This window comes from Vombatus ursinus, unplaced genomic scaffold (genome assembly GCF_900497805.2).
Source record: "Vombatus ursinus unplaced genomic scaffold, bare-nosed wombat genome assembly UNPS02014945.1, whole genome shotgun sequence".
In the NCBI taxonomy this organism is placed as follows: domain Eukaryota; kingdom Metazoa; phylum Chordata; class Mammalia; order Diprotodontia; family Vombatidae; genus Vombatus; species Vombatus ursinus.
In genome coordinates, this window is record NW_020954723.1 from 27,810,225 (window position 1) to 27,834,297 (window position 24,073).

The window sequence follows — 24,073 nt, forward strand, 5'->3', positions numbered from 1 at the left end:
TAAATGCAGGGCCCATTCTATTCCATTTGTTATTTTTACTTAACCAGTTCCTTAGGAAAAAATGCCTAGAAAATAAATAGCTGACAAAATATGTCTTTTTTTTCTGAGTACTTCCACATTGTTTTTCAATTTTCGCACCCAATAAAGGTAGCACAGGTCTTATTTACTGGGGCTATGAATTTCAAATGTATCAGTAGTTGTCTTCATGTATTACAGAAATGACTAGAAAAAGAAATTAAAACTGTCTGGATGTCAAAAGTATGCATCACTAGAATAGATGTTGGCACTTTAGGGAGATTCCAGCTAATGGTTTACAGGCAAGCATCAACAAAGAACAGTTATACAAAGCAGGTTTATAACAGAAGGGGGTGTGTGTGTGTGTGTGTGTGTGTGTGTGTGTGTGTGTGTGTTCTCTCCATAAGGATTTTGGGTGGAGCGGGGTGATGGTGGGAGAGATGGTAGATTTTCAAAAGTAAAGCCCATTTTGCAAAAAGGAACCTTGAAATGAAAGGAAATATTCATTCCTAACAATTTCACCAGCTCCTTTCCACTTTCGAAATACAAAAGGATTCACTTTCCCACATATTCAATGATGAAATTGTTGGGGCACCAATATGCTGCTTAATATCAGCACAAATGATTGAGTCCTATTTCCCCCAAAGGTCAATTGCCAGATGAAGTTTTTAAATAAAATAATTACTTGTCAAAGAACAAGCATTTTAAAAAAATTAAGCATCTAATTTTAACCTGTGCTGCTTTTTATCAAAGCCTTTTGTTTTTACATCATTCATTTCCAAAAATAACTCCTCCTTTCCCTACCCAGCTAAGTCTTCCTTTGTAACAAAGATTTAAAAAGGGAAAAAAAAAAAAACCAGTTCAGGAAAACCAACAAATTAACCTTCTCTGACAATATGTACAATATTCATCAACAACCACAGTCCCCTACTTTTGAAGGAATAGGGTAAGATATATTTTCTCAACTATTCTCTGGGGTCAAGACTGGTCAGTGTAATTATCTAGTGTTTGGCTTTGTTTTATTGTCCTTTTCATTTCATCTGTCTTCCCATGTTTCTCTGCATTCTTCATATTAATTGTTACTTAAAGCACAATAACAGTCCGTGAAATTCACTATCACAATTTGTTTAACCACTATCCAACTGATGGATAACCATTAATTTCTAGTTGTTTGCAACTGAAAGAAGCACTGAAATTAATATTGTGGCACACATAGGACCATTCTATTTCTTGATATACCTATTTCTATTCCTTGCTATATATGACTAGAAGAAGGAACTCTGGATCATTCAATGTGAACATTAGTCTTTTGTGTGTGTGGGGCGGGGGGGGAAGCAATTCTTATTACTTTCCAAAATCACAGAACCTATTTACAGTTCTACCCACAATATATTAGTGTTCCTACCTTCCCATAGCACCTGTAACATTCTTTCCATCTTTCGTAATTTTGCCAATCTGTTCAAAGTGAGGTGAAATTCCAAAATTGTTTTGATTCGTATTTCTCTTATTAAGGACCTGCAGCAATCTTTCATGCAGCTGTGTCATATCCTTTAACCACTTATCCACTAGGCAATGTACATTTTTGTTAATTATTTCTATACCTTGGAGACAACTCTTTTATTCCTCCCTAATTGATTCCCCATCTCACTTTCCACAGATTTTCCTCTCTGAAGCCTCCTGTACTTCTTCCTCTCTCTTCTTTCTCTGAAGACTTGACCTTTTACTTTATAGAGCTTTCTTATTTTCCTTCTCTTCTTGATATCACTCCTCCATTCTTCTCCTTTTCCCCAATCTCTGGCAGTGAAGTTCCCCTTTTTCTTAACAAGGCCAAATCTCTACTTGTACTCTTCCTCTCATCTCCTCCTGTAGTCTCCAGCAAATTCCAACTCCAATTATTTCCTCTCTCCTTAATTTTCAACCTCTCCCTATCTACTGGTACCTTCTATATTGCCTTCACGCATGCTCAAGTCTTCCCTCTTCCTTAAAATACACCCTTTATTAGACCTTATCATCCCCTTAGATATCACTTCAGCCAAAATCCTAGAAACAGCTGTCCTCATACACTGGCTCCATTTCTTCTCCTCTCACTCATTCTCAACCCTCTGAAATCTGGCTTCTGTCCTTAAAACTCAAATGAAACTGCTCTCTCCAAAGTTATCAGAGGTCTCACTTGCCAAATCTGAAGGTCTTTTGCTCAGTTCTCATTCTTCTTGATTTATTGACTGAATTTGGCATTGCTGTCCACCCCCTCCCCTCTTGGATATTTTCTTCTTTCTGGGTTTTTGTGACATTAATCTTCTGGTACTCATCCAACCCAAATAACCCCTCTTCCTCAATCTTCTTTGCTGGTTTATCATCCATATCATGCCTACTGACTGTGGGTCTTCCATAAGGCTATCTTCTGGGCCCTCTTCTCTTCCCTTTCTATACACTGTTTTTTGGTGATCTCCTTAGCTCCCATGGGTTTAATTATAACTCTATACAGCTAATTTTCAGATTTTTATATCACTTACTGGTCTCCCCTGAAGCTCTAGTCCCACATCACCAGCTGCATATTAGAAATTTCAAATTAAGGTCCCATAGGCATTTCAAATCCTACATGTCCAAAACAGACTTTTTGTCTTTCTCACCAAACCTTTCCTTCTTCCAAATTTCCAGTAGTGTCCAAGGCACCCCTGTTTTTCCAGTTTCTCAGGTTTGTAACCTCAGCATTACCCTTGACTCCTTACCCTCCCTCACTACAAACACCGGTTGCCAAGTCTTGCTGTTTCTACCTCCATAACATTTCCTAAATTTGATCCCTTTTCTCCATTCACATGTTACCACCTGAGTTCAAGGTCTCATTATCTCTCATCTATATTATTACAATAGCCGCCTAATTGGTCTCCCTGACTCAAGCCTCTCCACTTCAGTTCATTTCCCACACTGCTCCCACAGATATTTTCCTTAAGCACACATATGAGCACGTCACTCCCCTCCTCTATAAAATTCAGTGGCTTCCTATTGCCTCTAGGATAAAATACGGACTCCTCAATGTGACTTTTTAAAAGTCTTTCACAATCTGAACCTAACCTATCTTTCCAGGTTCACTGTACTTTTATGCCCTACTCCTAAACTCTATGATTTAGCCAAACTGGCTGAAAGTTCCTCACAAACAGCACTCCATTTTCTATTTCCACGTCTTTGCAAGTGGCACTCACATTGTCATGAGTCTGTCATTCACTCCTTTTGCTGGGCATATAAGCTTGTCAACTAGATTAGTTCTGACTGCAAAACCTATACTACCTTCACGGCATTCCTATTTTATAGAGAACTCACATAGGACAAGTGTTCACATGGTGCTCAAAAGAAATGATACAAGGACACTCTCAAGGTCTCTCTTAAGAACTTTGGAGTTGACTATGTGACATGGGAGACACTGGCATAGGACCACCCAGCATGGCATGCCCTCATCAGACAAGGTGTTATGCTCTATGAGCAAAGCAGAACTGAAGTAACTAAAAAGAAACATGAGATTTGTAAATTAAGAGAATCTACTCCAAGAGTTCACATAGACTATTTGTAACTGACCTGTGGTAGAGTCTTCTAAGCTCATATTGGTCAGTTGGATGCCCTGTAACTTCACTCTAACATAATGGTGTCATTTTGGTCCTCTTTGAGAACAAAGGACAACCACCACCAACCATGTCTTTGCAACGGCTGTCTTCTATGCTTGAAAATTAGTTCAAATATAGAACTCTTCCTCAACTAGTTTATATTCATCAGTTTATTGAACACTGCACTATTTATTAAGTTCAACCACTTATTTTTGCATACCTAGTATGCTTCACTGACCTTCTTTTCTATTTTTTAATAAATAGTAAAAAGTTTTGATGATTTCATAATGTAATTTGAGGTCTAGAAGCTCCATTCCCTTTTCCATCCTTTTGTATAGCTCTATAAAGTACCTGACTTCAACTCCTGGCGATTTTATTTATTTAACACTAAATCTATAAAATTAGTTGTCATCTTTGCTAAGCTTCATGCAGGCGAAACCCTATTTATTCTCATTTCCATTTTCATATGATTTGTGTTTTGGAGAATGTTTTCATGTGGTCATTTACATCTAGCAGATCTTCTATTGAAAACTTTCATTCCAATCCCTTCACCACTTATCTACTGAGAAATATGAATGCCTTTTTCAAGAAGAGAGTCAGAAAGCAATGGATGTAACTAACAATGACCACAAAACCAATGTTGTTCACATCTTAAACAGAAAGTAACTATTTAAAAAAAAAAAAAAAAGAAAAAGAAAAGAAAAAGAAAAAGAAAGTAACTATTACTGATGTACTTACTCAAGTAGTTACTGACTTGGGGGATCCTTTACAAATTAGTTATCTATATATTAGGGTTATCATTTCAATGGAACAAGGTTTAAAAACAAAATTAGAAAAAAAAAAGGATAAAGGCAAGAAAGCAACGGAGCATGCAACCTCCCACTGTCTTCTCCAAACAAGCTACTGATGCTGGAAAAGAAGGAAAATGTATAAAAGTAAAGATAAATCACCATTTCCTACAGAAGCTTAATCCAAGGAAAGCAATCACCACAATGAGAAGTTCAAACAGGCTCTGAACCTGCCTGTGCTAGCAAACACTTGCTTTTGCAGAGTGGAGATGACCAGCAGGACGAGGCATAGCCAGTTTAAGACTAAAGATCAGAAGTCCAGCTAGACAATATCAAATACATATAGATCTCCAGAATGGAGGTCATCCAGTTTTGAAAGAATGAAAAGAATGTTTTTCAAGATATCTAAAAGAAGGGAAGATAGGAAAAAATAACTGATGTACAAAAAAAAAATGACAGGAAGGACCTCAATCATTCTAGAGCCACAAGTCTGCTTTTTAAAGTTCTATCAATATACATGTATAACCTATATCAGATTGCGTGCTGCCTTGGGAAGGGAAGCGAGGGAGAAAAACTTGGATCTCAAAAGATTACAATAATGAATGTTGAAAATTATCTTTACATGTAATTGGAAAATATAAAATACTATTAAGTAAAATTCTATCAGTTTTTTATGCAAATGATCTACACACATATCAAGGATATCTTTGATTAAAAAAAGAGATGGGAATAGGCAGGCTTTACGATCTTCAGTAGCTGATATCTTCAGTCATGTAACTGACATGCAGCAACAGTAATTCTGCTGTGTTTATCATAAAATATCTCCTGATATATGAAACCACCTAACTTTATTCAATCAGATCTGAGGATTATCATTTAATCAACCAATTGTCAAACACCTACTATGTACTAGGAAGATATAAATACAAAAATGCCACAATTCTTGCTCTGAGGGAGCTTCTGTTACATTACAGGGAACGGAACAAGTTTCTATAAAGCTACATGCAAGATACAAACAAAACAAATACACAGTGATCTGCGGTAGGTGGAAGCACTATCAGCTCAGAGGAATCAGGAAAAGACATCTTGAAAGAGGTGGTACCTACACTGAGCCTTGACATTAGCTAGAGGCTCAATGTGGTAAAGGCAAGGGAAGAGCACACCAGGCATGAGAGACAGCACACACACAGACACACAAAAACGGGAGATGCAATGGCACATATGTACAACAGTAAGTATTTATGACAAAAACCATATCTCCTATGGCCCAGCCACATAGGCTGGGCTACTTCCACATAGCCCTACCCTATGCAGGTTGGGTTAATTTTTCCTTAAAAAGAACCGAAACCATTCTCAAACTTAACTGACTACTGATATAGCTTCCTGGTACCTTAAGTACAAAAACCAGAAAAAGAGAGGCTGGCTGCTTCCCTCTTAGACTGAATGGTATACCAGAGTGGCCAACAGAGAGGCAGGGAAGAAACACCAAAATGAATTAATGTTGAAAAGCCTATCCAGGCTGTGGCTAGCCTAACAGTGTAATTATGTTGAGACTTTTAGCTCACAGGACTGGAATTCTATTGGCCGGTCTGTCATTTTGCCTTAATAATTTCCAGAGAACAGCAGTGTCTGGCACACAGCAGGTGCTTAATAAATGCTTGATGACTGTTGACTGACTCTAGTTTCCCTCTATTTGATTTTTATTTATTTTTGAGAGAATTTTTCTATTTCACATAATTTTTAAAACATATACACACAAATGGTGAAATTAAAATAAAACAGAAACATCAGTATTTTAGTGACAGTATTTCATGTTGTTGTGCTCCTTACACGTATGACAGCTCCCTTAACTAATTTTTCTAGATGAATTACCCTGCAAAGGAAGTGACAAGGTGACTTGAACAATTTCAGTGTCATGAGGAAAAATATGTCTATTAGGCAATTTATCCTGAGCAGAAGTACCTAGAAAAACTGTAGTTGCTTTTAATAGAAGATATATTTGAGGGAGAGAGGGACATTGCAACAGAAGAAATTTGACTTAGATGTCTGTAAACTAATATTTTTAAAAATACATTTTTTTTCAATCTTTGGCATGACCCAAAGGAAATATTCCAAATTCAGGATCATTTAATGGCATCTTCTTCCAAATTTCCTTGTTCAAGTGGAAAAATAAAAGAATTGTGTCTGAATTTCTTAAAGTAAATCTCTAACATACACAGTATTAAGGTGAATCTTGAGGTCAGGCTTTAGTAATTTGTATAAGATTATAAAAGTAGTAGCAGGAGTAAAACTCAAGCCCTCCAATTACAAATGCTGTGCTAACTCCAAAGATATACATATAAAGGATGTGCGCTCACCACAGTGCCTAGCACAATCTTAGCATACAGGGTACATTCAAATGGGCTCTGAAGGGCCAATTATGTTCCAGGAAAGGGAATAAGAAGTCAGTATTGACTCTTCCCAGAAAAATGTTATGTGTTATCAGGAAGCACATTTGAAACAAAATAACGCAAAGGTAGTATGACAGTATGACAGATGAGTGTCAGCATCAAGTTCTGCTTTTGACACATACTGGAGATGGCGATCCTGGGCAAGTCAATTAACCTTTCAGGGGTCCCAGGAAGTTCTCCAAGGTTATACATTATAGAATGCTAGTAGAATGTAGCTCTTCCTCCTTGCCCCCCCTCATCATTTCCCCCTGACTCAGTTTCTTATATCACTGAATCACAGGTTTGCTACAGAAAAAAAAGAAATAGGGAAAAGAAGATATAAGACAACTTGTTACTCTTCTCAAGTAGAAAATCTGGGGCATATATAAATATATATACATACACACACACATACTGACTTAGAGAGGGAGGAGGGAATTTGGAACTCAAAATTTTTAAAAATGAATGTTACTAAGATTTTTACATGTAATTGAGGAAAAAATAAAATATTAAAAATCTGGGGTATAGTTTAAAAGCACTGCACTCAAAATTAAAATTAAAAAATGTTTTTACATGTAATGGGAAAAAAATGAATTTTTTTTAAAAGCTGGGTTATACTTTAAAAGCATAGTACTTAGAGTTAGAGGGCCTCACTTCTAATCACAACCAGGCTCCTTAACGCCTGTGTGTTCTTGGGCAAGTCATATAATTTCTCTGAGCCCTACTTTCTTTATCAGTAAAATAAAAAGGTTGGACAGGGGGCAGTTAGGTGGCGCAGTGGATAGAGCACTGGTCCTGGATTCCGGAGGACCTGAGTTCAAATCTGGCCTCAGACACATAACACGTACTAGCTGTGTGACCCTGGGCAAGTCACTTAACCCCATTGCCTAGCAAAGGAAAAAAAAAAAGAAGCCTAAAAGGGTTGGACAGATGATCCTTTCAGGTAACTTTCAGCTCTAAATCTATGACTATATAATTTCTAAGATCCCTTCCAATTATGTTTCTAATCTATGTAAAATAATCAAGGAGATGAAGATGGCTGCTATATAAACATGGATTAAAAGCGTCAGGATTCTTCAATCTAGAAATTAGGATTCAAAAGCTGAGAAAGGATGTGACAAGGGTCAATACACATAGGGTAGGCTGAACACAGACATTATAATAGGGGTGCCTATTGAATCTTAAAGAGGCACATTTAGGAAAAATAAAGAGAAATATTATTTTAAACTGAAAATTTCATTATTTTAAAATTCAAAAAATGTTAAAATTTTAAATAAAACACATTACTCCAAAAGGAAGTAAAAAATATAGAAAAAATTCGACAAATCCACAGATGACAGGATCTATAATTTCTAACTAAAGGCAAATTATAATGACTATACACTTAACCCTTTATGAGTTGGTAATATAAGGGAAACCAATCATGTGTTCCTTATATGTTACTGTTAGGAACAAAGTCCTCTTTTGAAAAGACTATGGAAATATTCCAATGTGCCTTAAAACTTGAAAAAGTCTCTGACTTCATTGATATAATCTGGCATAATGGTATAGTCTAACTTTTACTCTCTCCACTAATGCAAAGCACAACCTTCTGCACTTTAGTAAATGATTTTCATTTGTTGCCGTAGCCAAAAAAAAAAAAATCTATCACATCATGTATAATATTTTGGTCACAAACACATCCATCATTGGGTCAATACTTCTAGGCTTTCCAAGTTAATAAGAACTTCTAGATCTTGAATTCCATTGGCACAGAATTCCAAAATAAGAGTGCCCTCCATGCCAAATGAGGCATCAAAGAAAGCCTTTGGTGAAAGCTAACCTAGTAAAGCAATCCTTAGAGTTTCTTTTTCACATTCTAAGCACAGTGTCATCATTTAATTATGACCTCCAAAATTTTAAAAATTTTATTTTATATTCTGACAAACTATTCTACACAACAAAATTGGATACAAATCATCCCTGCCTATATGATGATATTTTAACTCATTTCCTTTTTCAAAATTTGATAAGTTCTACTTTAAATATTTATCAATTCAATTTATTTATATTTTAGTTGAGAAAATAAAAGTTTAATGAAATTTACTGATATTTTAAAAGCAGCCACGATTACTTTCCCTTTTGGTTCCTCCACCGTCCATTTTAACTTGCCCCTCCTTCCATCTAAACCTCTTTCACACATACTGGCACACGCAGCGCTGTTGCTTCTCACAGGTTTTCTTCTGCTCAGCACCTTCTTTATCCAAAACACTTATGGAGACACTAGGAATACAACACTGAAAAATGTCCAATTCTGGCCCCCAAGGACATTATAGGAAGATGAAATATGCACAAAAAAGTCTCTTCATACAAGGTAGAGTATGATGGGGGCAAGAGAGAGATACAGAAAAAAAAGGTCTGACATGGAAAAAGGGGAATATAGTTAACTAAGGGGGAAGAGGGAAGGCTTTGTGGAAGGCATAATATTCGAACTGAGACTTAAAGGGTAAGAAGAATTTTAGTAGGCAGAGGTGAAGAAAAAGTTGCATTTTAAGCATCCAATAATAAGTATTTATTAAGAATCTACTTGACCCCAAGTTAAAATGTAGAGTTGCAAAGACAAAATGAAAACCAGCCCCCGCCCTCATGTGTTATTGAAGGGATATGATATACACAGTTACGGAAATTCAGGATACTTGGCCTCCATGGGGGGATGGGTCCCTGTGAAAACATGGACTCAAGAAATACCTATAATGATCCCCTATTGGGGAATGGAAAGCAGCTCAATTAGGAAAAACACAGACTGAATGAAGGGAGATAATATGAAGTAAAGCTGGAAAAGTTGAGGCTGGACTATGAAAGATGACAGGCTAGAGAGGGTGTATCCGTGGCAAACTCTGCCAATGAAGTAGAACCCCTCTCCATTTCACTCTAAGACATGGCTATTCCAGAAAACAGAAACAAGTAATTAGAAAGACCAGGGAGCGCACAAAATCTTGAGCCTAGAAAGATGCTTCAACCCCCCTAAAGATACCCATAGATAAGTCCCTAACTAGTATCAACCTTAAGATAAAAGGCAGTTCTTGCTTTCCTCTCAGTGTACTCGTGCATGCATATGCACATACACACACATACACATATGCCTATCTCTATAGTCTATTCTGCTCTAGGACTGAACATTTTTTTCTCTGAATTTTATTAATTTATTTTTAGTTTTCAACATTCACTTCCATAAGCTTTTGAGTTTTAAATTTTCTCGCCTTCTGTGCCCACCTCCCTCCCCAAGGAGGGTATGCAATCTGATATAGGCTCTACATATACATTCACATTTAACGCATTTTCACATTAGTCATGCTGTAAGGAAGAATTAGAACCAATAGGAAGAACCACAAGAAAAAAGAAACAAAACAGGAGAAAAAAAAAGCAAACAGTATGCTTCGATCTGCATTCAAACTCCAAAGTTCGTTCTTTAGATGTGGATAGCATTATCCATCATAAGACTTTTGTAGATGTCTTAGATCCTTGCATTGCTGAGAAGAGCTAAGTCTATCAAAGTTAGGACTGCACATTTTTTAGATTCATCATCTGGAACTCTTTTTCCCCAATCTATACTGAACCCTACCTTTATCATGACTTGATAGTAAGGAAATGTTGCTAAATGTTTTGGCTGCTTTCTTACTAGGAGGCAATACTGGTCTATGTTGGCTTGATTTAACCTCTGGGACAACAGAGGAAAGTACAAAGAAAAAAAAGGGGGGTGTGTGGCATTTTAAAAAATGAGCTTTCCCAATTTTGCGCAAGCTAAGCTTCTATACCTCATTGTCTGAGGCTGTTCCATTACTTTTCAAAGCATTTGTTTATCCCATAACATAAAACTTTTCTGTCCTTGAATCAGGTCATCCAGTTCAGTGTACTACTGCTTAGGAATTCTGCTTTCCTTCTGTTTCATTAATGACTAGTCTAGTAGAATGGGAAAGAATACAGCTTTGAAGCCATGGGCCTTGTTTCATTCTGAAATCATGCAGCTAGTGACAGCCTTGTCATCTGATGTTGAAAATTAAATAGGTGGCAAGGAGGCTAATGTCACTGGATCAGAGAGGTAGGAAAAATGGAGATGAGGAAAGACGAAGACTGCAACCAAAGGAGGGGGCCAGGTTATGAAAAGGTTTGAATGCCAAACAGAGGATCTTATATTTGACTCTGGAAATGATAAAGAGCTGTTGGAATTTATGATATTCCCTAAAGATCTGAAGACAATAATGCACCCTCCCACAGTCCTCTTTCCCCCCAGCTAAACATGTGCATGATCTTCATATGGCAAGATTTCAAGTATCTATAACATCCTGCCACTCTTCCTTTGGCTGTGCTCCAGTTTTTCAATATATATTCTCTTATGTAATGCTTAGAATCTAATATAATAATCTGAGATGAAAAACTGAGACCCATTCAATAGAATATAAATTCCTTGAATGCAGGGACTTTTCTGATTTTGTTTTTGCATTCCCTGTAGGTAGCACAATTCCTGGAATGGAGAAAGTACTTAATGAACACTTATTAAGTTGAATTGGTCTAAACAGAGTGGTTGGGCAGTGAGGTGGCGCAGTAAATAGAGCACTGAGCCTGGAGTCAGGAAGACTCATCTTCCTAAGTTCAAATCCAGCCTCAGACACCTACTAGCCATGTGACTGTGAGCAAGTCACTCAACCCTGTCTGCTTCTGTTTCTTCACCTGTCAAATGAGCTGGAGAAGGAAATAGCAAACCATTCTTTGCCAAGAAAATCCCAAATATGTTCACAAAAAGTCAGACATGATTAAACAACTGAACAACAACAAAATTAGAATGGTATTATAATCTTTGTGATTCTGGACAAAATGCTAATGGTGAAGTCTAAGAACATACTAATTTTTGGACTACCATTTTATATTGCTGGTTCATATTGAAAGGTTTCACTAAAACTTTGGTTGCTTTCTTATGTTGTCTATTTCTATTTCAGCAAACATCTATTAAGCACTTGCTATGTTTCAGATATTGTTTTATGACTTTATATTTAATTGTGACACTATACATACGTAAAACTATACATAAAAGAAGTGGTATTAGTATAGCCAACTATCCAATTGTTCACAAAATGATATTCAATAACAGAGAGATTTCCCCTTTTTTTAAAAGCACCAACATTTGAATTTTTTTTAAATGTTGCTACTCTTTTATGCACTACCCACAATAAAGCCAGGATCACCATAATTAGATTTAAAAATAAGAACTGCCAAAGGAGGCAGGCAAAGAATTGATTTTTCAAAACTGGATTTTTTGACGTTTTTAAACTGGAAGAGATGAAATATTATGTAAGACAAATCCCTACTGATTATACAATTGAATTTAGATGAGTTTTTATGTAACCAAGTAACAAACAAATGCAGGGTATTTCTTCCATCATGGAAAACTTACAAGTGAAAAAAAATCCTTGTATTCCAATGAAAACATATCATGCTAGATGGAATTATTGACAAATTTGTCTTTGGCATTATTTATCAATTCTAATTTACTATTTTCCATAAATGGAGCATTCCAAAGTCTTGTTCTGGTATGTGGATGACTGAATTTTAGAAGGCTATATCAGAAGAATACAATGTCTAACAAATCCCCACCTCCTCAACCCCCATGCTAAAATGGTTTTAAGTATAGTCCCAGTGTTAGACTGCATCTACTTTCTGAGGTCTTACCTAGCTAAGTACGGAAAAGCTCAACAAGTCAAGATTGGCAAGCCTACCACTATGCGTTAAATTCTTTGGCCATGGTAACCTCTGAAACAAAGAAAAATGCAAAAAATCGCCAGTGCTACATGTCCTCTTTCTACTTCTACAGTGGATGGGTGAGAGTGACAGGAAAGGGGGCAGAGGTCACAAAGTTTCTAGACTATCTTATAAATATCACCTTAACTAAAATAGTGTTAATTGTGAGTATCTGAAAAAGGACAACCATGAATATAATTTTAGTTCATATGGAAAGAAGTGTAACAGGATATAAAGATAAAAAATTCTAAAAAAAATCTTGGTTAACACTTTCAAAATTATATTTAAATATATGTAAGTATGCATACACATACACACCCACAAAATTACTAAATGACTCCTTTGCAAAGATAAACATAGGAAGATTGTGAAAATGTAGTTGGAATTCATGCCTGGATTAAGAAAGCAAAGAGGTCAAAGGATTGTATACTACATAGAAATCTCATACCTATAATATCATGAATCTTTTCTGAGTGAGGAGGCACTAGATATGAAAAATATAAAACATCACAGAGAAATATAAAATGGTTAAAAGAATAGAAACAGACATGAATTATCACCATTATTTACATTAGTTTAACTAATGTAAAGCATTCATTAAAATAAGAAGGCTAAAAATGCCTAAAAACAACTTCAACCAAGAAGCACTCATTATCTTGGTCAGGTTTGGGAATATAATCTCATTTGTAGTATTTTATGGAGAAGGATGTTGGAAGATTAGGAGCAGTACCACCTCATGAAACAGTAAGAATGGTTAAGTAAAAAATGAATTTTACCAAAAGAGCTTGTTGAAAGATCAGTGGATCCATATTATCCCAGAAACATTTGAGACTGAAAATTGGAAGGGGGAATGACAAATACACACACACACACAAAAAAAAGTTAAGAGCCATCAAAACTTCTCATTTATAACAACGGCACTATCACATCCATATTCTAATATTTTAATCTCTAATGTGTCGCATGAGAAAGTGAAAATGGTACTAAAGTAAACAAAGAAAAGTAGCTAGATAAGTTTAAGTATACCCAGTGAAAACCCATGATAAAGGCAACAGAGTTTTTAGGGTATGGAGGGATTTAGATTCTTAAGCTATCTGAAAGAGATAGTAAAAACACTAAATCATTAGGGAAAAAAAAAAATCAAAGATGCTAATAGAGATCCATACATCTACTACCAGCATTTCATATTGTAGTTGTAGAGCTGGAAAGGGTATCAGATGCGAACTAGTTTAATCATCTTCTCTTACAGATGAGGAAACTGATGTCCAGAGATGTTAAATGACTGGCCCAAGGTCCCAAAGGTAGTAAATGTCAGAGGTAAGTTAGAACTGGTTGTTCCCTTACATTATTAGGTGAAGAATACGTCAAGAGCATCACTGATGAAAATGTGGGAAAGAACAGTCAGGCTTCTACAAATTATATTTTCAAATCTTCCATCACAAAATTGACTGAAAGCTGCAGAGAGAAAAAATCTTCTTGTGTTTATTGTTTGTTGACTATTAAAAAAAAAAATCAGATCCAATAGAGCAAAATGTTGCTTTAATATCTCTCCCTACAGTGTCTTCTATGCATATGGTGTTTATACAAGATTACTTGGTAAGTAATCTGATCAACAAAAGAGATAGCTTTGTTTGATGAGGCTTAGGCTATTAATATCAAGCAAGGCATAAAACAGATAAATGTATACAAGTCACTTGTGTTTGCCACTATGATTAAGAACTAGCTAGCAGAGAGTCCAAATGGAACAGCAGTGCCTTATTGATGGCAATAAGGTTCTGAAAAAGTTCCCCTTAAGTGGATTGCATTGTGCTGCCTTTATTAAGCCATGAATCACTGCAGGGCCTACTAAATGAGATCCAAAATCTCTCAAAAGAGTTTTGTCTAACAATCTACATCAGAAAAAACAAGAGGAAAAAGACTGCACACTGTCCGTACCATGATATGTTAAGGTACAGAAAGCCCATTAAGCTGATCCATCAGTACATATATCTTGGACGGATGAGGAAAACAGGCAACGAACTGGGCTCTCAACTGAGCAGGAGAAAAAAATGGGGTAGATTATGTTTAGGAAAAATAGTGCAGGACTTAAAATGACCTCAAGCTTCTCCTGAAAAGGAAATCCCATATTCTTCTAGTAATGACATTTGGGTGGTGAACAGTCACTAAGAAATCAAAATTATAGGTCAACCAAAGCATAGCCTGCAACATAGTAGGAATGATGAATCACATGCACAAAGTAGTATAAAATACAATAGCCAGAAGATGTAGCAGCAGAAAGGGAGATGGCTAATCGTGTATTAAAAGCAAGAGATAATAAACAGAGGACATGTGTGCTGTCCTGGGAACAACATAAGAGCAAGAGATCAAGAGGAAGTTCCCAAGCAAGCTTCGTGGGCCTGATTTAAAGGATGACATGAGAATGTATGGATGGGTTGCACTGACCACCTTGGGAGGAAGTACCCACATTTGATATGATTAGAGATCAATGAAATAATGAATTATCATTTATCCACATTATCTCTGATTGCCATCACCCATAACAAACTGGCTGACTTTATCCTGGGCTATCAACAAGGTTCTCCAAAGCTGAAGAAATTACATCAATTTTGTGGCATAGAGGAGTTCATATTCTTGTTAGGAATGCCCACAGAGTAAAAGGGAAAGAAATAAACAATTGTGCATCTATGATTCAATCAATCAATCAATCAACAAGCATTTATTAAGCACCTACTAGCCTAAGAGAATATTGTTCAAAGTAACTTTCAATGCTGTCTGCAACAGAATATTTTGGTTTGAAATAATTCTCTAAGTTTTACTAGGCATCAGATTGCCTTAGAGCAGCAAGGATTCTCATAAAATACATATCCCTAGCAGAAGGATGATGGCATTCACAGCCAAATCCCATATCACACTACGTGACGTTTTCCTCACTCTCTAACAGGTCTGAGCCACAAGGTAAATCTGGAATGGAGGTAGGGCTTTTGTTTCTCTTTTGCTACCACTTGTCTTGTACCTCATGAGCCAGAAATTCAAAACCAAAGGATTCTAGGAGTCAAAATTGGAAGGGACCTCAGAGAGCACTCCCTCTCCCCACTTCACTTTACAGAAGACGATGAGGAAACAGCTGGAGAGAGGCTTACTTATTTTAAGGCCAAAGAAACATAGTAGAAAGTCAAGGAGAGGATTCTGGGAAGATGGTGGAGTGGGTCAGAAAATTCCAAGCTCTCCAGATTTTCCCCACAAATGAGATAAAACAGTGCCTCAGGGTGAACACAGAGCTGTTAAAAATAAACAAGAGTTGGGTCCTCCTGGGACAATTAGGAGAAAATCCAAAGAAAAATCCTAGGACAAGGTTTGATCCCAGTGAAGAGTTAAGTACCTCCAAGCTAGGACCGCTAAACAATAAGCCTTGGGTGAGCTCTGGGGTTAGCTGACTTGCCCGGCAGCCTCAGGCCCAGCCACAGGAAGTTCCGCTGCTGACAAGGAATGCCAGACCCGTGTGTGTGCGTGCATGTGTGTGTGTGTGTGTGTGTGTGCGTGTGTGCGCGCGCGCCTGCATTTATTGAACCTTGGGGGTGGGGAGGAAGGGTGAAAAAAGAACAAAGCAAAAAGGACACAGCAGAGAATAAAACAAAACTTACAAGGAAGCAAAGATGGACAGCTCTCAACACAATGCATAGTATTTATTATATAGGCTTTCTAAAAATGGAAATTTGTTGCTTTTTTATTTGGAATCCTCTCTCATGTTCTGCTGTGCCCTGGACAGTGTTTTTTTTTTCCGCTTCTTGTTGATTTACCTTGTGGCTCAGACCTGTTAGAGAGTGAGGAAAACGTCACGTAGTGTGATATGGGATTTGGCTGTGAATGCCATCATCCTTCTGCTAGGGATACGTATTTTATGAGAATCCTTGCTGCTCTAAGGCAATCTGATGCCTAGTAAAACTTAGAGAATTATTTCAAACCAAAATATTCTGTTGCAGACAGCATTGAAAGTTACTTTGAACAATATTCTCTTAGGCTAGTAGGTGCTTAATAAATGCTTGTTGATTGATTGATTGATTGAATCACAGATGCACAATTGTTTATTTCTTTCCCTTTTACTCTGTGGGCATTCCTAACAAGAATATGAACTCCTCTATGCCACAAAATTGATGTAATTTCTTCAGCTTTGGAGAACCTTGTTGATAGCCCAGGATAAAGTCAGCCAGTTTGTTATGGGTGATGGCAATCAGAGATAATGTGGATAAATGATAATTCATTATTTCATTGATCTCTAATCATATCAAATGTGGGTACTTCCTCCCAAGGTGGTCAGTGCAATAGTAAGTTATACTATTTAAGTTTAAAATAAAAAAAGAAAGTTAAACTGAGGCCCTTTTGACTTCTGATCTAGCATTATTCCCACCAGTACTACTTCCCTTTGGTTTACCTAAGGAGAAACAAAAACAAAAGCAAGCCAACTTGTTTATAACAGTAATCTAGTATCTAGGAGTAAAAAAAAAAGAAAATAACAAAAAGGTAGAACTGACAATACAGGAATCTGGATGACCTCTAATTCCAGTCGTGATGATTCTCACCAGCCCAGGGTTCAGACTGGGACTAACTCAACAGTCTTCTGTCTTTACTTCAAGTTCCAATAAGCTCCCAGGCCAGCCTTGATATGTGGACAGTTGATAAAATTCCTAGCAACTGGCCTAGTAGCACCCAAACCCAATTGTTTCTTTTCTGGCTTCATGCATTACATATACATATCTATATCTATATCTGCCTATATAGATATAGATATAGATATTACAGTTTCCATTGAATTCAAGCTTTCAGCTGACCTAGGTTCCATCTTCACTGGATGTCCCTAGGGTCCTTTATGTTTACCATGCTCTGGGGCGCAGGATAACAACTCTGTTCACTCTGTTACATTTACCAGTCCCTTCCCTCCTTCCTAGAAGGAATGAGATACCTTAAATATATTAATAACAACAAATTATTTCTACTAATGTTAAAGGAACATCATCTTCCAGAACTTCGCTTACCCCTTGCTCATCTAGTTTCATGAGCTGTTCCGTGACCTTGGGGGTGTTAAAGGCCAACCTGAGACACTGAACGTTGAGCTCAGGAATCACATGCTCCAATACTTCCTTCAAGGGCAGTCCTCGAGCCGTACAATGCTTTGCAGTTGAAGGGATGGCGTCTTCTAGAACAGCACCTCTTAATGTCAGGAGCTGGAAGAAAGAAATACATTCTGGTAATCCCTTTCCAATATACCGGCATACCTCAAAGATCTTTATTACATAATTTGGCAATCTTAACCAAGCCATACAATTGCATGGATGGGATGGATTATTTTTGACAGATTAAACAGAGAAGGGAAGAAGGATTAAAGAGACAGCATGAGAAATATATGTTAATATTTATGAACGAGAAGATGGGGAAAATATTTTAAGAGTGACTTAGTTAAAACAATGCAAAATGGGGTATCTGGAAGGGTATGTGAGAATAAAATATAATTTAATAAGTTACTAAATTTAAAAAAAAAATTAAATGGCTTACTATTGCTTAGTGAGTTTCAAACCCCTGTGCAAACCCCTGTGGCATTTAAGGCACTCCACAATCGGGTGCCATCCTACATTTCCAAACTTACATTACCCCTTCCCCCAGAGCAAACATTGTACTATAGCCAAAGTAGACTACTTGCAGCAACCCAGAAGCACAATGCCTGAGCTTTTATGCCTCCTTTGCTAATCTTTGCTTACACAATTCACTATATCTGGAACACTCTACTTCACGGTCTTTGCTTGCTGAATAAAAATTATATTTAAAGTCACCTCAATGCATACACAAACCATATCTCACTTTCTTTATTAATCTCTGCTTGATCTTTCCCCTTTCTCCCTTTCTTCTAAGCTTCCATCCACTGATAACAACCTTACCTATCAAATTCATAAAGTATTTTCTTTTATAACTCAAATAAACTAATGATAAAATACCGTGTAATGCAATAATGTTTGCTTTTTCTCTGTAAACTATAACTTCCAAGAGGGCAAGAATTGTAGCTTAACTAAACTTTGCATTTCCCCCAAACCCTTGGTATGGTGTTTTGCACACAGTTGGCACTTAACAAGTTTTCACTGAATTGTGATCAACCAAAAAGTAAAACATAAAGCCATGTTAGCTTTATTTAAAGCTGGCTCACTAAGAGGATATTAATTTTAATCTAATTAGAACAAGTTAGTAGCACAACCCTCAAATATAAACCTCTTCTGTCCTTTCCCCTTTTCTTCAAAGGCCTTCTTTCTCTTCAGATGGAATGTGCATTTAAGTTAACAAAAGAGGCAAAGGGAAATTCCTATGTATTAACGACAAGCTCAAGAAGAGCTAATGCTCCTCAGGCATAAACCCTAATGGAGTCTTAATTCCCAGGAAATGCCACGTACCACTTGTTGTTAATCTAAGTTAAATATTGCCCATGGAGGGGAGAAAAAGATTTGGAAAAGATAAAATCAATATGCTGGCTTATACTAATCTTCATACGTGAGGAAGAGACTTGTGCTATTTGCAGTGAGCACATCTGATTAGCATATTTCCACTTTCATTTGCATATAATTTTTCACACAGTGCTGATGATGTGAAAAACTTTGTTCTTATAATTTAATATCTAATTCTGACAAAAATAGATCTTTTCTTTTTCACATAGGAATAGCAGAATAACCCAGTTATTATGGTCTTTCCTTTTACTCCATAATAGACCATGGGAACTGAGGCCACAAACATTCCCTATTTTACTATTCTAAAATACTATTCTAGTAGTTTATTAAATGTATCATAGGCAACAGGAAGACAAAGAGTTAATTTCACAAAAGATGAAGTCTATGGGGAAAGAAAAAGAAAAGAATGACCCTCCTTTTACATAATTACTTTTGCTCTTTGTAATTTCCAAGTCATTAGTGTTATTAATGACTAGGGCCATGTCTTTCAGAGAACAAAATCAGTCAAAAAAGTCTCTGTGCTACAATGTGAAAATGGCTTATATGAATTTGAAATCAGGTGACCTGAGTTCAAATCACGCCTCCGACATTCACCAACTGGTGACCTTGGGCATGTCACTTTACCACTGATTGCCTCAGATTCCTCATCTGTAAAAATCTGTTTCTAACGTGCCGTGACTCCCTGATAATATATAGGAGATGGCTTACTAGAAAGACCACTAGCCTAAGAGTAAGAAGCTCTGTCATTTACTCATGTTTTGACTAAGACTGGTAACATCTTTGATACTCTACTATAGACCCTCATCTGTAAAACTAGGAAAATAATCTCCCTACTGACTACCTCATAAAGTAAATAAGATTACATGTGGAGAAATAATTTGAAAATAAAGTGATATAACAAAAAGTAAGATGTATTGTTAATTGCCTCTGATAGTTTTATGTAGGCTCACCTTTCCTCTTCATTAAATGACCTACAAATATACAGTTATGGTAGTAATCCAACTACAATCTTACTAGTTTTTATTCTAAGAGAATTTCAAACAAATGAAAAGGCAGATTAAACAGTTATTAACTCTATGCAGATTATTTCCAAATCTATTTATCCAATCCTAGTATTTCTGTTGAACCCCAGTCCCTCAAACCAAATGCCTCAGGACATTACAAATGGGATGCCCTGTAAGCATCTCAACGTGTCCAAAAAAGCCCATCATCTTTCCCCCAAAACATTCCCCTCTTCTGAACATCCCCATTACTATCAAGGGGACCACCACCTTTCCAGTTCCTGAGGTTCACAACGTCATTCCTCTCTCTCACAGACCCTACACATTATCTCATCAGTTGCCATATCTTATACATTATTTCTCCATAGCATCTCTCCTATATATCTCTTTCTCTGTCATCCTTGTCTAAACTACTGCAATAGCTTCCACATCTATCATTCGCCCTCGTCTTTACCCACTCCAATAGATCCTCCACACTCAGCTGCCAAATCTGACCACGCCACCCTTCTGCTCAATAAACTCCATGGCTCACCATAATTTCAGGATTAACTATGAAACGTTTTTGAATTTAAAGCTCTTCACAATCTAGTTTCTTCCCATCTTCATAATAATCTTACATTGTTACATTCTACTCTCCTCCATATATTCTATAATCAAGGCAACCTGGCTTTCCTGCTGTTGTTCTCTACACACAATCTTCCCTCTCTTGCCTCTGTGACCACCCTGGCAATCCTCCATGCCAAGGCCCATTCTCTATAACTCGACTTCAGATTCCTGGCTTGCATTAAGACTCATCTCAAGCGCTACATCTTCCAGAACGTCTCTCTACTCCTCAGGGGCTGGTGCTATCTTCTTTAGGCGGCACTCTATGTGCTGGAGGCAGAGGACCCAAGTTCAAATCTAGCCACAGACACTTACTAGCTGTGTGACCTTGGGAAAGTCACTTAACCTCTGTTTGCCTCAGTTTCTTCATCTGTAAAATGAGGTTAATAATAGTACCTACCTCCCAGGGTTGTTGTGTGGATCAAATGGGATAATAATTGTAAAATGTTTAGCACAGTGTCTGGCACACAGTAAGCACTATAAAAATATTAGTAATCAGTAGTAGTAGTAGTAGTAGTAGTGGTAGTATTATTGATAAATATTAGATGAATCAATACTGAATAAATTGACTTCTCAAAGGATTTTGTATTTGAAGCACTGTTGTATAGTCCATCTTTGTCACAATAACACAGAGAACCTTTTACCAACATCATTATTATAGCAGGTTTATACGGTAAAGAGAGATCTTAAAAAACATCCTGCCTAATTCTTTGCCAATTTGTTGAAGATCATAGTAATGCAAATGTCACCAAATGGAGTTTTTCAACTATTGCCAATCCTTGGGAAATCAAAAATTACAGTTCAAAGTTTCCATGAGTGGTGGTTCTACATTTGGTCTGCATCCGCCAACAAGCTGAATTTGAAGTATTTAATTATAAAAATAAAGCTCCAACAAAAAACAATTATGTTCAATGAACTTCATTTGAACTGTTAGTTCTAATATCAAAGGCTAAGGAAAGTGGCTCTAAAAATAATCTCCAGGAATTCGGTGGAAGCAGAGCTTCAACTCAATGGAGCTTCAGTAAGAGTTAAAGAGTAGTGGGAGATCAAGGGCCAACGTATTTGCAAAGGCATTCCAAACAAATTATGAATGGAGAAGTAGAGGGAACAGTAAGAATTACAGAAAAGATATAAAAGCCTCAAAAATAAGCAGAGACAAGAAAAGATTGTCCTTTTATGGGGTGGGGAAAGAAGGAAGTGCAATCTGTAATCAAATCAATAGGCATTTGTTCAATGCCTACTGTGCACTGTGCAAGGGAGAAAATGGAACTCATTGTGAATAGCCTTTATTTTCTCAGTACGCTATGAGGCGACATCCTCAGTTTAGAGTAAGGGGAAGGTAGAAATCTTTTTTCAAGAGATTTAGAATAGCCATTGAGGGGAATATAACAGAGAGTCAATTAGACCTGGTTTAGAAACCTGACTCTGACACTTACTAGCTGAATGACTCTCTGAGCCTACCAGTTTCCTCATCTGTAAAATGGGAGTAATGATACCTGGAGTAACTTCACAGGGCTGTCAAGAGGTTTAAATCTACATAAAACACTTCACAAGGCCTTAAAGCACTGTGTCCAGTTAATAAGAAGAAGAAGAAGAAAAAGAAACATTTATATAGTGCTTATAGACACTATGCTAAGCACTTTACAATTATTATCTCATTTGATCTTCTCAACAACCTAGAGTAGTAGGTGCTATTACTATTCCCATTTTACAGATGAGGAAACTGAGAAGTTAAGTGACTTTTCCAGCTAAGTAAATGTCTGAGTCTGAATTTGAACTCAGGTCTTTCTGACACCAGTCCCACCCCAAAATATAAAGCTAAAATCAACAGCTTTTCTTTTTCTTCCTTTATTTCTTTCATTCTTTCTTTGTTCCTTCTTTTGTCACCCATTAATTGGGTAGCTATATGTTCAATATGTACTGAGTACGTACTAAGTTGTTTGTTTGTGTTTTCTTTTTTTTAATGATAGCTATCTGATCCTCCAGGTAAAAGAAAGACATTCTAAAATCCCATGTTAGAAATTTCTGGCAATGATAAATCAAAAAAAGGTTAGAGACTGTGTGAACAGAATGTTACATAATAAGTGTCATATAAGTGATATGAACTTTGTGCCACATGAATATAGAGAAAGTAGATTGTTTAGCTGGGGTGATTAGGGAAGGTATCCTGCAGAGGGTGGAAATTGTTAGCAGAGGAATCTTATTCTTGGAATCATAAAAGTTGGATTCTAGTCTTTTCTTTGACATTCTCTCTGAGTTTTAGCTCTATCAACAATATGGAAATACTCTTCCTTGTCCCAACCATCTGCCAGGGTTGTAAAGATGAAAATGGACTGTAGGTATCTCACAAGTGCTACAAAAATGTTAAGCTGCTGTTGTTGCTGTTATACCAGAGTCTTTGATGATGAATAGGTTCTCTTTCTGTCACCTAACATCTTAGGTGTGTACATGGCTAGAAAGAAGATATGGTGAAGAGAGAAGGAGCAGAGCAACAGCTGCTATTTCTATGTATCACTGATTATTAAGTTAGGTGGATATATTACATACTATCTGTATGGCATAAGAATGATGTTAACACGTTCTGACACAAATATTCAGAAGTAGCTATTGAATTACCACACATAACTATCTATGTGACGTTAGATAAAACTTCAATTACAATGCAACAACACTTCTACTTATTACGAGTTCCTATTAAGCCTCGAGTCTCTCATTCATAGCTTACCTCACTAGTTCTGAAGATTATTCGATAGTTGTATGGTGGTCCATTTTCTTTCAGTTCTTCTGGCTTTTCTCTTCGAATGCTCACAGCCACAGGGCCCAGGTTCTCATCTGCTCCAAAATAGTTCCAGTGTTCTAAAGCAAAATGAAAAAAAGAGCCATTTTAACATCATGTTGTAGAAACAGCATGCTTCACTCAAAGATCAACACTGGAAAAAAAAATTCTACGCCAAAAGGCTATACATACATTTAAAAAAATATAATATATAAAAATATCTAATGTAATTCCAAGAACATATTCAGTTACTCTGGCTCAATTGAATTCACAAACATCTATTAAGTGCAGGGTACTGTGCCAGATACTGGAAATACAAAACTGGAAAAAAGGGACAATTCTGTTACAGTTACAGAGAAATAAATGCAAGACAGAATGTGAGTGAGGCAAAGGAGAGATCAAGATAAAATGCTAAAAAACAAAAAACAAAAAAAAAACCAAGAAGTCAATTTCATTAGGGTGTCAGAGGTGGGATTAGGAAAGGATTCTTTAAGGAGGTGACACCTGATCTGGGCCTTTAAGAAAGAAAAGGATGGTAATAGGTAGAAATAAGTGAAAAAAAAAAAAGAAAAAAAGAAATAAGTAAAGAATTCTGCACAGGGGATAAGAAG

The 24,073-nt window shown here is 36.7% G+C and overlaps 1 protein-coding gene across 7 annotated transcripts in view; it reads right to left on the minus strand.

The window, feature by feature from the left end:
- Nucleotides 1-24,073, minus strand: part of SIPA1L1 (signal induced proliferation associated 1 like 1) — a 375,977-nt gene that overhangs the window by 127,173 nt on the left and 224,731 nt on the right. For all 7 annotated transcript variants that reach the window (XM_027844736.1, XM_027844738.1, XM_027844739.1 and 4 more), the window contains 2 exons: nt 23,412-23,542; nt 17,631-17,819 (listed from right to left, as the gene is read on the minus strand). In XM_027844736.1, the coding sequence (XP_027700537.1) occupies nt 17,631-17,819; nt 23,412-23,542 (320 nt within the window). The remainder of the gene's footprint in view (nt 1-17,630; nt 17,820-23,411; nt 23,543-24,073) is intronic.